General features: G+C 38.0%; 1 protein-coding gene and 1 pseudogene across 1 annotated transcript; one reads left to right on the top strand and one right to left on the bottom strand.

Moving 5' to 3' along the window:
• Positions 1-740: 740 nt before the first annotated feature.
• Positions 741-6,572, bottom strand: wu:fd46g04 (endonuclease domain-containing 1 protein). Its single transcript, XM_053619481.1, has 2 exons — positions 6,185-6,572; positions 741-3,221 (listed from the first exon to the last, which is right to left on the bottom strand). Exons 1-2 carry the CDS (start codon positions 6,482-6,484, stop codon positions 2,715-2,717), a joined length of 807 nt encoding a protein of 268 aa, XP_053475456.1. The 5' UTR covers positions 6,485-6,572; the 3' UTR covers positions 741-2,714.
• A 5,738-nt stretch (positions 6,573-12,310) lies between these two features.
• On the top strand, positions 12,311-12,462 carry LOC128604534 (uncharacterized; annotated as a pseudogene).
• Positions 12,463-17,060: the final 4,598 nt, after the last annotated feature.

Here is a 17,060-nt window from a genome sequence, read left to right as displayed (position 1 = left end):
AGCGAAAGCAGATCATGGGCTTCAGTACGAGAAACAGCACTGTTTGGTTGATAGAAGAATATATTCTGTATACAATAGCTCACAAAAGTGAGTACACCACTCACATTTTTGTAAATATTTGATTATATCTTTTCATGTGACAATGTAAAGTAGTGAGTGTACAGCTTGTGTAACAGTGTAAATTTGCTGTCCCCTCAAAATAACTCAACACACAGCCATTAATGTCTAAACCGCTGGCAACAAAAGTGAGTACACCCCTAAATGAAAATGTCCAAATTGGGCCCTATTAGCCATTTTCCCTCCCCGGTGTCATGTGACTTGTTAGTGTTACAAAGTCTCAGGTGTGAATGGGGAGCAGGTGTGTTAAATTTGGTGTCATCGCTCTCACACTCCCTCATACTGGTCACTGGAAGTTCAACATGGCACCTCATGGCAAAGAACTCTCTGAGGATCTGAAAAAAAGAACTGTTGCTCTACATAAAAATGGCCTAGGCTATAAGAAGATTGCCAAGACCCTGACACTGAGCTGCAGCACGGAGGCCAAGACCATACAGTGGTTTAACAGGACAGGTTCCACTCAGAACACGCCTCGCCATGGTCGACCAAAGAAGTTGAGTGCACATGCTCAGCGTCATATCCAGAGGTTGTCTTTGGGAAATAAACGTATGAGTGCTGCCAGCATTGCTGCAGAGGTTGAAGGGGTGGGGGGGTCAGCCTGTCAGTGCTCAGACCATACGCTGCACACTGCATCAAATTGGTCTGCATGGCTGTCATCCCAGAAGGAAGCCTCTTCTAAAGATGATGCACAAGAAAGCCCGCAAACAGTTTGCTGAAGACAAGCAGACTAAGGACATGGATTACTGGAACCATGTCCTGTGGTCTGATGAGACCAAGATAAACTTATTTGGTTCAGATGGTGTCAAGCGTGTGTGGCGGCAACCAGGTGAGGAGTACAAAGACAAGTGTGTCTTGCCTACAGTCAAGCATGGTGGTGGGAGTGGCATGGTCTGGGGCTGCATGAGTGCTGCCGGCACTGGGGAGCTACAGTTCATTGAGGGAACCATGAATGCCAACATGTACTGTGATATACTGAAGCAGAATATGATCAGTATGCAGTATTCCAGCATGATAACGACCCCAAAACCACCTTCAAGACGACCACTGCCTTGCTAATGAAGCTGAGGGTGAAGGTGATGGACTGGCCAAGCATGTCTCCAGACCTAAACGCTATTGAGCATCTGTGGGGCATCCTTAAACGGAAGGTGGAGGAGCACAAGGTCTCTAACATCCATCAGTTCCGTGATGTCATCATGGAGGACTGGAAGAGGACTCCAGTGGCAACCTGTGAAGCTCTGGTGAACTCCATGCCCAAGAGGGTTAAGGCAGTGCTGGAAAATAATGGTGGCCACACAAAATATTGACACTTTGGTCCCAATTTGGACATTTTCACTTAGGGGTGTACTCACTTTTGTTGCCAGCGGTTTAGACATTAATGGATGTGTGTTGAGTTATTTTGAGGGGACAGCAAATTTACACTGTTATACAAGCTGTACACTCACTACTTTACATTGTAGAAAAGTGTCATTTCTTCAGTGTTGTCACATTAAAAGTTATAATCAAAAATTTACAAAAATGTGTGTGGTGTACTCACTTTTGTGAGATACTGTATGTCCTGGCAGATCTACTGTATCTACCAGATGTTCACAAGTCCCTGAGGTCCAAGTCAAGTCTCAAGTCTTTGTTCTATTTTTAGTAATAGGTCTTTCAGCTAGTTATTATTATTAAGAGTGGATGAGGCTAAATCAATTTTGAAATATTAAAACTGATTACTTCTACAGAATATCTTGTTCATTTATTAAAAATCGTCTAATAAAACAGACAAGGTTTTACTTAAATCATTAATTCAAAATTAAATCATTAATTTAAAAAAAAAAAACTATTACTTTCAAGCTATTACATTTGATCCAAAAGTTCTCCATATAATTTCAATAAACCAGAACATTCATAGAGGTTCCCATTACATCTTTTGTAAACCAAACACAGAATTCCACAAAAAGAACATCATATCTACGGTCAAGCATGGTGGTGGAAGTGTGATGGTGTGGGGATGCTTTGCTGCTTCAGGGCCTGGGCAACTTATCGAGGGAAACATGAATTCTGCTCTCTAGCAGAAAATCCTAAAGGAAAATGTCCGGTCTTCAGTCCATAAATTGAAACTCAAGCGCAACTGGATTATGCAGCAAGACAATGATCAGAAGCATAGAAGTAAGTCCTAGTCCTAGAAGTAAGTTAAAGACTGATCTCCACTTATCGGAAGCATTTAGTTGCAGATATTGCTGCCAGATTTTAAATTTAAGAGGGCAATTAGTTTTTCACATTGGTGATAGGTGTTAGATAGCTTTTTTTTTTTTTTTTTTGCTTCAATAAAAAGTTATAAAAACTGTACTGTGTGTTTACTCAAGTTGCCTTTGTTTTATATTGTATTTCATTTGAAGATCTAAATCTATTTAGTATACAAAAAAAAAAAACAGAAGAAATCAGCAAATACTTTTTCACATATATTTAACATCCTTAGACATATCAGTTCCATGATATGTGTCAAAACCAAAATCAGTTTAATTAATATTTCAAAACAAATATTAAATATTGTATTGAAACACCCATCTATAGCAGATTCATTTCACAATGACTACACTTGGTGGTTAGTATTTGTATTAGCATGAGCCTTGGAAGATACTGAAGACAGATCCATAATGCTTGCTCAGCTCATCTTCCAGCCACATCACACTGCCCTGCTGCACCTGGCCATTGTTATCAGGGCCAATGTAGCCTGCTGACTGTGGTGCACCACTATCTCCAAAGCAGCAATAAGCACTCCAGTAATAACGGGCCACCCTTACATTATTCCCAATCACTTGATTCCCAGGGACTACACCTGTGACAATGTAAGCCCAGTTACAGTTCTGCTGCACCAGTGTGGCCATGTCTTCCTCATGCTTTTTCCATTGACCACGATTGAAGCTAGGATCTTGTGGAGCTGCGTTGGTCAACGTGGAGGTGGCCAGCATGGTGTCTGCATTGTGTGTGTGGTAAACAGGGAATAGGTGTCCCTTGTCATAGCCAGAGCCTTCATAATCACTGTTAAGAGCCTGTCGCTGCCCTCGATTGGGTGATGGGATGGTCCCCTGAGACGCCATGCACATAAGGTTACTTCCATCGAGCTTCAAAGTAAAGAGAAAGGAGCTGCTAGTTTAAGGAATAGTTTATATAGCATATAAAATGTTATATAGTAAGTAAAAACAATCAAAATCATGCTTTAATAATTCTACCACCCAGCATCAAGTTTTTTAAGGTATTGGTGTTGGTTAGGAAAATTGCTTGATTGTAACCATCAGTATGTAGAGATACAATGTTGTGTGTTCTTTAAAATGTGCAATACTCTTTAGAAATCCTCTGTAAAAATAATAAATAATAATAAAAAAAATTTGCAACACCAACTATATCAGTATAGCATAGTAATAATGAAACAAATATTTCTGATTTCCTTATTTTTGTATGCCATCAATCCCCTATTACTAAATACAATTTACATGCAGAGGTTTCATTATTACTCCATTTTTAACACTTATAATGTATTATTATTATTATTATTATTATTATTATTATTATTATTATTATTTTAGTTCCAATATTAAGTATCGTATGCCATTATACAATAATTATTTTAATGACTAATTTGCTGAACAGTTCAGTTCGGTTTTATCCTCGTACAACTGATGATTCCAAGCTGTTGTTTATATTTGATTCTCTGGTTTTGCATGTTTTGTTTATTGTTTGCCTTTTCCTGCCTAGTCTAGTCTGAATGCTGATCGCCTGACCATCGCCTGTTTTTGATCTTGAACATGCATTTAATTTTGGAGTTGGTTGTCAATTTCTCATTAGAGCTGCTTTACCTGCAACTGCATCCATCTTTGCCTCCATTGTCTGACAGTGAGTTAATATTTAAATAAAACAGTATATTAAAATAAGAGTGAGATGTGTTGCATTTTTGGGAAGAGCTAATTTTGTAGGGCAGTGCTTTAACACTGAAAGGAAATCTTCCCTACTTCCCTGTAAATTCTTTATTAATGCTGTATTAATGCATCTGTGACATGCATATACAACATATAAAATAACAATGTCTGGGATAGGCTTGTGTAAATGCTCAATAGCTATGCATAATATTGCATTAATGCGTAATACTCAAGCCTGAATATAAAGCATGATTTCAAATTGTCAGATTATCTGTTCATAAGACTGGAATAGAGAATTCCAGTTTGTAAAATGATATCTTATTTGGTATGAATGTCAAACATGACATTTTTTATAATAATGTAGGTTAAGATGAGCAGAAGCAACATTAATGCTGTAATTAACTATACAACATGTATAACACAGGCTCCGGTATGGTACCTATACAACAGGTTATACTAAGCTCATTTTATAGCACATTACAAGATTATTGCCTGCAATGATACTATGAAATCATATCCATGCTTCATAGAGTTTTATGCATGTAACTATAACTACATTGAATTATATAGGAAAATGTTAGACACCATAAGGTAGTAAAAATGTCATATGATGTAATCAAAGCATTTATAATGCATTATTAATACAGGATTTATAGAAAATGTATGTATTTATGGAAGTGATATGTAGAGGGGCAAAGAATAAGAACATGCAATATATGAAAACAATAAAGCATGGTTCAATAGCCAGTGGCAGAAAATCTACGAGCTAGCAATGAGTTGTGATGCACACCTCTAGTCTCAACTAGATACCTGTTTAGAAACTATTATCAGTTCAGCCCAATTAATTTATTCATACTCGGTTACATCCTTAAGCTGTTGATAAACATCAATAACTACACATCTACAGTATATATGCCTATAGAGGTAAATTATTACCTAAATTACAGCAGCAACTATTAAAGATGGCCTAAAAATGCAAACATTAATTAAAGTTCAGATATACATTCACAGAACACTTGATTAGGAAGACTATATTAATACTGGGTAGGGCCCTTTGCTCTCAGAATAGCCTCAGTTCTTTGTGGCATGGATTCTACAAGGTGTTGGAAACACCTTTCTGTACATTTTTCAGGTATTCTTTCATGCTGAGAATCTCCTGTTCTACTATATTCCAAAGGTGTTCTATTGGATTCAAAGCCGGTGAGTGAAAAGGTCACTGAAGAACATTGGGCTCATTGTCATGTTAATGAAACCAGTTTAAGACAGTTTTGGCTTCGTGACATGGTGCATCATGCTGGAACTAACCATTAGAGGATGGATAACTGAAACGATGCACATGGTCAGCAATAATAGTCAAATAGGCTGTGGTATTTAAGTGATAATTGATTGGTATTAAAGGGCACAAAGTGTGCCAAGAAAACATTCCCCATACCATGACACCACCTCCACCAGCCTGGACTGTTGACACAAGGCAAGCTGGGTTCATGGATTCATGTTTTTGGCATCAAATTCTGACCCTATCATCTGTGTGCCTCAGCAGAAATTGAGATTCATCAGACCAGGCTATATCTTTCCAGTCTTCAGTTGTCCAGTTTTGTTGAGCCTGTGCCCACTGCAACCTCAGCTTTCTGTTCTTGGATGACAGAAGTGGAACCCAACATGTTCTTCTGCCTTTGTAGCCCATCTGCCTAAAGGTTCAATGAGTTGTGCATTCCGAGATGCTTTTCTGCTCACAACACAGTTGTACAGCGTGGTTATCTGAGTTAATGTAGACTTTCTATCAGCTTGAACCAGTCTGGCTATCTACAAGGCATTTCTGTCTGCAGAATTGCCATTCACTGGATGTTTTTTCTTTATGGCATCATTCTGAGTAAACTCTAGAGACTGCTGTGCATAAAAATTCCAGGAGATCAGAAGTTATAGAAGTACGCAAACCAGCCCATCTGGTAAGTGATGTAATGTCAACATTACCTGAAGCATACCTACAAGATTTTTTGCATTGCGCTCACAATTCATAATTGCATGAATGAGTAGATGCACAGGTCTTTCTAATAAAGTGTTCAAAGAGTGTAGCGCTACCATTCAAAATTACATTCATGAAGGTAACACACCAACCATATTGGCAGGCTTTCAAGAGAAAATTAAATCACATTTTTCATCCATACTCTTACCTGTGGTTCCACATACCAGCGATCAACCCTGTCAACACTTGCATGGCGGAACTCGTAGGCTGAGTAAACAGGGATTTTGTTCTTGGTGTCATAGAGAGTGGCATAGAAATATTGTGGTCTTTCATTTTGGTCCAGAAGGCATTGGCATATCTGTGTGTAACGATTGTTGTCCGTTGTATCTTGCAACACCGTGGGATGAATTCCTGCAGAAAAGAACTGCGGACACTTTGTAAAAGTGGCAACCTCAGAGAGAGAGAAAGCAGGCAGGAGGAAGAGGAGATAAAATGTGTTTGGAGACATTGTGCTTGCAGCAGTGACAGGGAGATAGGAGAAATGAACAGCACAAAGAACTTAGATTTTTAAATAAACACAGGTGCACGCACACACACACACACACACACACACACACACACACACACACACACACACACACACACACACATACACAGGTACCCATTGCCTTGCGTTACTTATTGACCACTCTGGCAATGTGTCTCTGAGTTTGTGGGAAAAAACACAGCTTGTAAATAAAGATATTTTTCAAGTTCATGGAATGAAGTCTGCTTTTCTGATAGTCTTTGTAAAATGTTTATGAACTCAAGAAGGAGGTTTCCACTAACTAAATTAAGCATAAGTGTTCTTACTGAAATACATAGAAAAATAATACTGTGTAATGATTTGTTTATGTAAGACCTTGTTTTATGTGCCTTTTTGTTTCATTCATTTTCTAAATTATCATAAAAACCACAGGCAATATATCACTCAAATTACGCACATTTTTCAATTCATATTATTGGACTGTCTCATTGCCTTCAGTCTTTATTATAATTTGGGGGGTAAAAAATATGCATATTAAAAAATAAACGATACTTGTGAGCCATCTGTGGATGAAGGACACACACATTGGCAGTGAGGGCCTCAATATCAAAACAGGTGTTTTTCTCACTTAAAAATTATTCAGAAACCGCACCTGGTCAAGAAAAGGCAGCGTATGCTGACTTATTTATAGACAGGTATAGTTTGGCATCCATGAGCAAAATCTAAGTTGATACCAGGTGAAATATTTAAAGGAAATTTCCACTATTACAACTTGTAGTTGCCAAGTTAAAACAAATGACACTTGTCAGAAGTTAGTTTATCCTCATGTTCTGTTCACTAATTAGCAACAGATGTTCAGTTGATCCACTGCATCTCTTTTATATGTACAACAATACAGTTGTATAATTTTAAAATACCTAATATTATTTCAATCCCAGCTGATCCCAGCAATGCAAATGACATTTATAGAAACATGCAAAATGCCCTTACAGCCACTCTTGTGGCAGTGCAAATAAGATGGAGTTTAAAAAGGGGGAATAAGATCACCTTTTTAAAATATTTAATAGTAGGCTAGCAACTCTAATTTTCTAACTCTAATTTTACCATACTTTGTGGGTTAGTAAGGTGCTGGGCCACCAAAATCCACCAGAACAGCTTAAATGTACTTTGTCATAGATTCTACATGTCTCTGGATTGGTACTAGAGAGATGGAATACTAGTCTTCTGAAAGATATTTCCTCATTCATTGTTTTGATGATAGTGATGAACTGTGCTGTATAACACACCACTCCAAAATCTTATAATGTTTTTTGTTATTATATATCATTTTCATACTTAATAACCCATTGAGACCTCATGCCCTATAGATGGGCAGGGCCATCATGAAAGAGACCCCTCCCATTACAATAAAAAAGGTTTAATCATAGAATAAATGTGATCAGTCAGAATAACTTTGTACTGATTTGCAATCTCAATTTGCAAGTGGACGAAAGTGGAGCCAAACTATGGCAGCAAAATGCTATAGCAAAATGCTATAGCATAACAGAGCCATAACAGATGAAGCAGTCACATATTACACTCCAGTAGGCACCTTTTTCAGTTTTGACAACAGCACAGTGCCGTCAAGGAACCTTCTACAACCTTCTAATTTACAGAAACTGTATCTTGGTCTTGCAGATTCCACAAAAACTCTATGATGCATTATGATGCCCACTAAAATACTATGACACATTGCAAATATCTTGCAGTTACTTCTCTTGAGGATGTGATGTCACAGTGTTTAAGTACTTCATTAAAATTCACAAACTATTCCTAGAGGTGTGGTGTAATTGTTGTTTCCATGATTCATATTGAAGTGTGACTCATGTTGGCTTTGACAAAATAATTTGATGCTTTACAGTAAGTGTTGCAATTAGAATAGCATTTACCTTTTACTGGCACCTTTTACTTCCTCTACGGTGCACCTTGCTGCAGAGAACAGCAATATTAACTTAATAATAATAATACCTTAGATTTATTTAGCGCTTTTCTAGGCAATCAAAGTGCTTTACATTGTATGGGGTGTAAATCTCCTCAATGACCACCAGGTACTGGCCAGTCTCAACCCTGCTTAGCTTCAGTGGGAAACCAGGGAAGAGCTGCAGGGTGATATAGTTCAGGCAACTTAATTAGCATGGCATGATTAGCAAGGTTTTATTGGGTTGTGGAGTGTTGATGTTTAGGATGATTAGGGCTTGCCCTATCTTATGTATATTTTCTCTGCTTTAAGTTCATCCAATGAGAGAAATTTGCAATTTGTGTTTTTGGCTGAATTCTGTCAAACATCCAAAAGACAGACACACACACACACAAAATATATATATATATAAAAAAAGGGTTTTGACCAAACTTGAGTTTAACTCTATTTTAATCAAACAAATAACTCACTAGTAAGGTGCTGGGTCACCAAAATCCACTAGAACAGCTTCAGTGTACCTTGTCATAGATTCTACATGTCTCTGGATTGGTACTAGAGAGATGGAATACTATTCTTCTGAACGATATTTCCTCATTCAGTGTTTTGATGATAGTGATGAACAGTGCTGTATAACACACCACTCCAAAATCTTATAATGTTTTTTGTTATTATATATATTTTCATACTTAGTAACCCATTGAGACCTTTTTCAGTTTTGACAACAGCACAGTGCCGGCAAGGAACCTTCTACAACCTTCTAATTTACAGAAACTGTATTTTGGTCTTGCAGATTCCACAAAAACTCTATGATGCATTATGATGCCCACTAAAATACTATGACACATTGCAAATATCTTGCAGTTACTTCTCTTGAGGATGTGATGTCACAGTGTTTAAGTACTTCATTAAAATTCACAAACTATTCCTAGAGGTGTGGTGTAATTGTTGTTTCCGTGATTCATATTGAAGTGTGACTCATGTTGGCTTTGACAAAATAATTTGATGCTTTACAGTAAGTGTTGCAATTAGAATAGTATTTACCTTTTACTGGCACCTTTTACTTCCTCTACGGTGCACCTTGCTGCAGAGAACAGCAATATTAACTTAATAATAATAATACCTTAGATTTATTTAGCACTTTTCTAGGCAATCAAAGTGCTTTACATTGTATGGGGTGTAAATCTCCTCAATGACCACCAGGTACTGGCCAGTCTCAACCCTGCTTAGCTTCAGTGGGAAACCAGGGAAGAGCTGCAGGGTGATATAGTTCAGGCAACTTAATTAGCATGGCATGATTAGCAAGGTTTTATTGGGTTGTGGAGTGTTGATGTTTAGGATGATTAGGGCTTGCCCTATCTTATGTATATTTTCTCTGCTTTAAGTTCATCCAATGAGAGAAATTTGCAATTTGTCTGGATTCTGTCAAACAGCCACAAATACCTAGTGATAAAGTTGCTACCGAGGCTACCATATCAGCACTGAAAGGTACTGTTGGGGGAAGGGAGCACGCGCTCTCCGGTTGCACCGATGACATAGTTCATATGAAGACTACTATCGAGTCTCTCACTGCGACCGTGACTCAATTAGAGAATAAATGTGAGGATTTGGAGTTGAGGTCACGGCGCAATAACGTTAGGATAGTGGGAGTTCCAGAGGGCGCTGACACCTGTACAACTGCTGCTGTAGCGGCCTTCTTAAAAGAGGCGTTTGATCTGGAGAAGGAGCCGGTTTTGGACCAGTCCCACCGGACCCTTCAGCCGAAGCCCAAGCCTGGTGAACAACCACGAGCTATTGTGTGCAGATTCCATTATCACAGTTGTGTTGACATTTTACGCCGTGCGAGAGAGCTCCATTTGACCATCTCCGTTTTCCCTGACTACACAGCCAAGACAGCCCGGCCCGAGCTGCATTTAACGAGGTTCGGCGTCAACTTCGTGGTATTGAGGGCACTCGCTATGGAGTACTTCATCCAGCTCAGCTTCGCATTACATATAACGGTGTCCAGAAGGACTTTATTTCAGCGGAGGAAGCAGGAGACTATGTTAAACTCTTGATATCGGGGTGAACTGCATCACCTACACAGCAGCGGCTTTTTCGGTCTTCTTTTATTTTTATTTTTTGCACTCAGCCTTCCAGCTCTACAGAATTCGGATTTTGATTGAAGATATTGTCGTTGCATTACTTCGCCTAGATTTTGTGGACTCACTCATCTTAAAATTTACTTCCGTATTAATGTGCTTCTCTGTTTTGAGTCTCCGACTGGGTTAGAGTTTCTGTTTATTTAATTGTATTAGTGTTATCTCCTTTACCTGCACCAGCTTTACCTGCTACACTGTTACATTATTTGTTACAAGTCTTTAAAAGTTAAGGACATTATATTTATTATTGTGTGCAGACTGTTTATCAGACTTGAAGTCGGTAGGGGCTTTTTCTCTTACTGGAACTTTTTGTCTTGGTAATTTTGTTGGTTAGTTCAGCTTACTCCGAGTTTTTTTCACATTGTGGACAACGTTCGGTTTTTGTAGGATACACTGCTGTGCTATTTGTTTATGGAGACTTTGGGTGTGGGAGTTTGGTGGATTGTGAGAGTAAGCAGAACATGCCAGTGCGTTGAAGGATGTGAATTGGAACAGAGTAATGTTATTTAATTGCGAATCTGTTTTTAGAGGATTTAAACCTAACATGGTGAACAAATTATATTATAGAATTCAGGCAATTTTACTGGGGTTATCTCATACAGTGTAGCAAGTAATAATCTGGAAAGACCTTTGTAATATGACAGTCTAAAACTGGATTTAAAGAGAAGCAAATTAGTAAATGAATCACATGAAAATGAATTACTTGAATATGAATCACATGTAAATGAATCATATGAAAATGAATAAATAAATTAAAAATAATAATAAAAAAAATACAGCCACAAATACAAAAAAAAAGAGTTTTGACCAAACTTGAGTTTAACTCTATTTTTTAATCTCACAAATAACTTACTAAAAAGACATTCATATCAAGAAATTTAGTCAGTAGAGTGGAACTCACTGAATTAATCAGTGATTATTTCCTCGCTAATGTTAGCACAACTAGAGATCAGTCGAATGAAGAAACAATGATGAGGCTCATGTTTAAAATGCCACAAATGTCTTTGAACCCAGGTGATGAGACAGAGAATGATGTGGATGAAGCTAATAATCAAAATGAGAACTAATTTCCCATTGTAAACTTAGAATTATTTGAATTGTAGTTCTAGTTATATATAATTATTTAACCCTTTCATGCATAGTGGTCACTACAGTGGACAGCTATTCAAAAGCCATTTTCTGGCTATTGCCAGGCTTTTAATAGAATAACTGCATAACAGCCACTATAGTGGACACTAATTATTCGTTTGCATGTATGCAGTCCACTGGAGTGGACACTCATTTAAAATGTATGTAAAAGTAAAATGAAAAGTAAAAATGACATGTTTATGCCTAAAGAAGAGTAAAAACACAGGAAAAAAAATCCTTAATCAGGATTTCATAATTTATGCATGAAAGGGTTAATTTTGCAGTAATATTTTTCCTTAAGTACATTAGCTTCTAATTGTAGAGGCAGGGCATCTTTCAGTGGAATTGGAATGAAGTCTTGAAATGCATTTTTCTCCCTTTCCCTGTTCCCTTGCATAACTAATTATAGGTAACATGCTACCTACATATAGATAACAAATTAAAGAAAAAAAATGAAAGGGGGGCATTTTGCTGGTATGTATTGGGTCCACTTGTCTACTTAGAGGGATGTGTCATTCTATGATGAAACATTTCTATCCTGATTGGAGTGGTCTCTTCCAGAATGACAATGCCTCTATCCACAGGATCACTTCTCTGCCTTTTGGCTAAGATCAAGTGTAGTATCTGTTCTTACCCACAGCATATGATCAACAATGACTCAGCTTGATGTCGGAGACAAGCATGACTTACCTGGTCATATGTGTTGCCTCGATTGTACTTAGTAGGTAAGATGCTTTCAGTAAGGCTAGCCACTAGTGAGCCCACTTGAGAAGTTTCCAGATTAAGCAGACCCAATGGCAAAATATGATAGTGTATCAGGACAGGTAGAAAGAACCACAGGGCCACCCAGCCACCCTAAATTCTAGTTGATTTGTTCTGACTTTTATTGTGGATCAATACAGAAACCTCACTGCTCCCCATTTGGAATGCGAACTATTAGCTTGGCCAAAGGGTGGCTATCATATTCATTGATTTTGTGTTAGGGAGCTCTTTTGTGAGCTCACCTTGAGACTGAGCTTTAGGATGTGCAAGAGGAGATGTGCATGTTTGTCTCCAGTGGAGGAACCCAGAGATGGGTTTCAGAGATGACAAGGCAGCCTTTATGCATCTCAAAATAACCAGTGGGTCTAGAGATAGCCAGAATGGCAGAACTTTGAACTGATATTCCTGCCCTAGAATGGTGAACCATAAGAAGCTCCTGTGTTCTGGAGTATTGGGAACATTGGGAACCCCTCTTATGTCTGTTTACGCTGTAGAGCATGTCACCAGCAGCCTCTGCCCTTCATTGGTGACTCTGCAGGATTCTTTCAAGGTGAGAGAAAGAGAGAGAGAGAGAGAGAGAGAGAGAGAGACAGAGAGACAGAGAGAGAGACAGAGAGAGAGAGATGTGACATGCTTGTAGTTCTGATTATGGAAGTTGTCAATTATGGTTTCAACAGTGACAGGTGATGTGACAACTGCCAGCTTTTTAAATTACTATTTATCTATAGGATTTAGGATGGAGCTTCGAAGTGGGTGTCAAGGTAGGGCACTTTCAGATGAAGCTCAATATGGATGCTTGTGTTGATTTCCAGTAATGACATCAACAGTGATAACTCAAAACTGCCTTAATGGAATGCTTAGACTCTACCTTAGAGAATGGGTCCAGTTTTGGTCAGCTGTTTTGAGTAGTCTATAATCCGACTATGTAAAAATTCATTCAATACATATTCAATCTCAACACCCTATTCACTGCCCTTTTAAAGAAAACTTGTCGCTGTTCTGTTTGAAGCACACTATACTTCTGTAGCTTTTAATCTTATGGACATGATTATCGATTACCTAAAAAACCACAGCTTAGGTTAAACTAAAAGCAAGCTGATACAGCAAGTTGTTTCTTTTCGGCATGTACAGGTGGCAGGTACAGTGGCCTATATTGTTACTAGAGGCCCCTAGTGGACACTTACAGCCTAATGAAGCCAAACATTTTTCAGCAGTTTCCTGGAAAGATTTTATTAAGCTTTAAGTGTCCACTAGCTGTCATTAAGGCAGACAGAGTCAAAGGGAATAACAATATTCAAAACCACTAAACAGGCAATGAGTCAAGGGGTTGGCCAACAGCACTGGAGTAAGATAAACTAGAAAACACAAGGCACAGAACAATAACGACTACCAAAAGGCAAGAGCAAGACTTTGCATAGATCTATTGTGAGTTAGTGATGTCACCCTTAATCCTGAACTCCAAGGCATGTGTCAAAACACACAAACCTTTGCTTGATTCATTCTGCCAAAAATATGTGATCAATGACGTCTGAAGCTTTGTTTTGGTACACTGCTTTGGAAATTTTTTCAAAAGAGGAGCAAATCCTGGTGTTCAAGAAAAAAGTCACTATAAAAGAGTGTTTTGTGTTATTCATGCTGATTAGCAATAAAGAAATATTTTGTAATTATGGAACCAACAAGGAAATGAGGGCATTCTAAAGTTCAGGATTTTTTTTTTTAATTGATATAACAAATAATATTGTCTATTTATAAGAAACTTGTATTGATGATGTGTAAGAGACTACCTTTGATAAATAAATAAAATTGAATAAATAAATAAATCTGAGAACTACAGTATATGCCTTGATATTACAACCCCAATTCCAAAAAAGTAAAACGTGTAAAATGTAAATAAAACAAAATGCAGTGATTTGAAAATCTCATAAACCCATGTTATTCACAATAGAACAAAGAAAACATATCAAATGTTTAAATTGAGTAAATGTACCATTTTTAGAAAAAAAAAAAAGGTAATTCTGAATTTTATGGCTGCAACACATCTCAAAGAAAGTTGGGATGGGGCAACAAAAGGCTGAAAAAGTAAGTGTTACTAAAAAGAAAGAGCTGGAGGTTAATTGGCAACAGGTCAGTAACATGATTGGGTATAAAAAGAGTATCTTAGAAGTAAAGATGGGCAGAGGTTCACCACCTGCGTCTACAACTTGTGGAACAATTTCAGAATAATGTTCCTCAATGTAAAATTGCGAAGTCTATGAATATCTCATCATCTACAGAACATAATATTATCAAAGTAACTTTTAAAGTAACTTTTAACTATATATGTTCTACACATGCTCAGTGACAGTAATAAAAAGTAAGTGTACATAACAGTTACTGTAAAAGTCTACTGTACTGGTTTCTTATTGGATTATTGGTTTTACAATGTATAAATATTGATATTGTTGTGACAGCCATTTTGCCATTTTTATTGTGGAGTTGGAATTTGGGGTTGTTTGGTGTAGCAAGGAGCTAGCGTGATCTGTTATTTGGGATTGTGTTACATTTTGTGAGGTGTGGTGGTGTGTTTGCTCCTGGGTCGTGGGTCATATGTGGTGCGGGAGGTATATATGACGAAGGTTAAACTTCCGACAGGGTGGACGGAGAGCTGGGAAGCACACCTTTCTTGACCACGCTCCTGCACGCCAGTTCAGAACAAGAAATTTTACATTAAGTTTTATAGCAAGGTTTCATTTCAACAAGTTGTCATCCATCATTTTGTTTCTGTCAAGAAAATAAAGGACTTTTTATCAACGGTATGCGAGGAGAGTGCGTTAATCCAACCTGGTTTCCACGTTTCCCTGGCATCAAACAAATCGCCGACACATAAAGTCAAAAAAGTGTATGGATTGCGGAGTTTGGGCTTCGAACGACTGGAAAAGGATATATTTGGACACTAAAGTTTGGGAAGATCATCTCTGTGAAATTGTGAGTAAAACGGTGTTTGAAAGGCACAAACTGGGCCGTGGCAACTGGAGTTGGACATGGAAGAAATGAGAATAAAATCAAAGAAAGAAAAACTTAAATTGCCAATGAAAATAGCAGAAGCTGAAGCCAAAATAAATGCTCTGACGGAGTCACAGTTCTTGCACTCCCAAGCGAGTAACATCACAACTTCATCTAGAACATCAACCAAATATATTGTTCCAACGACAACAAAAAGGGTTCAAACAAAACACAGAGCATACTCTGACCAAAATTCCACTAACAAAGTGACACATATGCCATCACAAGTGAAACTGGAGACCCAAGACCCATCTTCAATCACTATCAGAAGGCCTATGCAAAGTTTAATATAAAAGGAAGCTCCAAGAGATATCTCTCGTTTGGATGATGATTCCCTCACGGATGTCATGAAAAGGCAAAATGTAATCACAGAACTACTGATAAAGCAAAGTGCATTGTCACAACTTTCACAAAGAGAAATCTCAGTCTTTCATGGAGACCCACTGCAGTTCAGATCTTTCATACAATCTTTTGAGCAGACCATCGAAACAAAAACTGACAATATGCAACAAAGCTTAAACTACTTGGAACGATACACATCTGGAGAACCAAGAAACCTTGTCCGCATTTGTTTTCATATGTCACCGGAAAAGGGATATAAGGAAGCTAAGGAACAACTTGAATGGCATTTTGGAAATACAGTTAAAATCACATCTGCTTTCACTGAGGTGGCCTACTATCAAGTCAGAAGATGTATCTAGTCTGAGGTCGTATGCACTCTTCTTGAAAAGTTGTCATAAGACAATGGGGGAGATTGACTATGTTACAGATCTTGAAACACCCTCCAATTTAAAGATCATTGTGTCAAAGCTATCATTTAGGCTTCGTGACAAGTGGAGAGCAGTAGTCTGCAACATCTACAACAAACACAAGCAGAGAGCGACATTTGGAGATCTACTTGCATTTATTGACAAACAATCACGAATGATGCTGGATCCAATCTTTGGAGAGATTCAAAGCCCGTTGAAGCAAATTTCTGAATCAAAAGGCCAGTACAGAGCCTACTCCAAAGCAAATAGTAGGGGGAGCAGTTTCGCTACGACTGTTTTGCCAGTGTCAAAGTCTGAGCCATCAAAGAATAACAAGCAAAGTGGAAATACAATGAATGGTTCTGATGCATTTGTAAAGCCTTGCATGTTCTGCAATAAAAATCATCCAATGGAAGTATGTGAAGTATTCCAAAATAAACCGAATAAAGAAAAGATAGTTTTACCTTAAAGAGGTCAACTTGACTCAAATCAATGCAACCATTGGCCTACTAATAGGTGTCAATGCACCGAAGGCTCTAGAACCCTGGAGAATAATTAACAGTGAAGGTGATGGGCCCTATGCTGTTAAAACCCTTCTTGGACGGGTTATCAATGGTCCACTCGGCCAAGGCGGGATCGAAAATGACAAGGATACCTCTGTTCAAGTCAATAGGATAACTGTTGCTAACCTGGAAAACATTTTGATGTAACAATATAATCAGGATTTCATAGAACAGCACTATGGAGAAAAGAATGAACTGTCACAGGAAGATCACCATTTT

Source organism: Ictalurus furcatus, chromosome 29 (assembly GCF_023375685.1).
Source record: "Ictalurus furcatus strain D&B chromosome 29, Billie_1.0, whole genome shotgun sequence".
NCBI classification, from domain to species: Eukaryota; Metazoa; Chordata; class Actinopteri; order Siluriformes; family Ictaluridae; genus Ictalurus; species Ictalurus furcatus.
This window is presented reverse-complemented; position numbering and strand designations above follow the sequence as displayed.

Bases quoted from the DNA above. Each gene is read 5' to 3' on its own strand.
- wu:fd46g04 (XM_053619481.1), bottom strand. From the start codon at position 6,484: ATGTCTCCAAACACATTTTATCTCCTCTTCCTCCTGCCTGCTTTCTCT. The intron at 3,222-6,184 runs GTAAGAGTATGG...TTTACTTTGAAG, and splicing joins GCTGGTATGTGGAACCACAG to CTCGATGGAAGTAACCTTAT.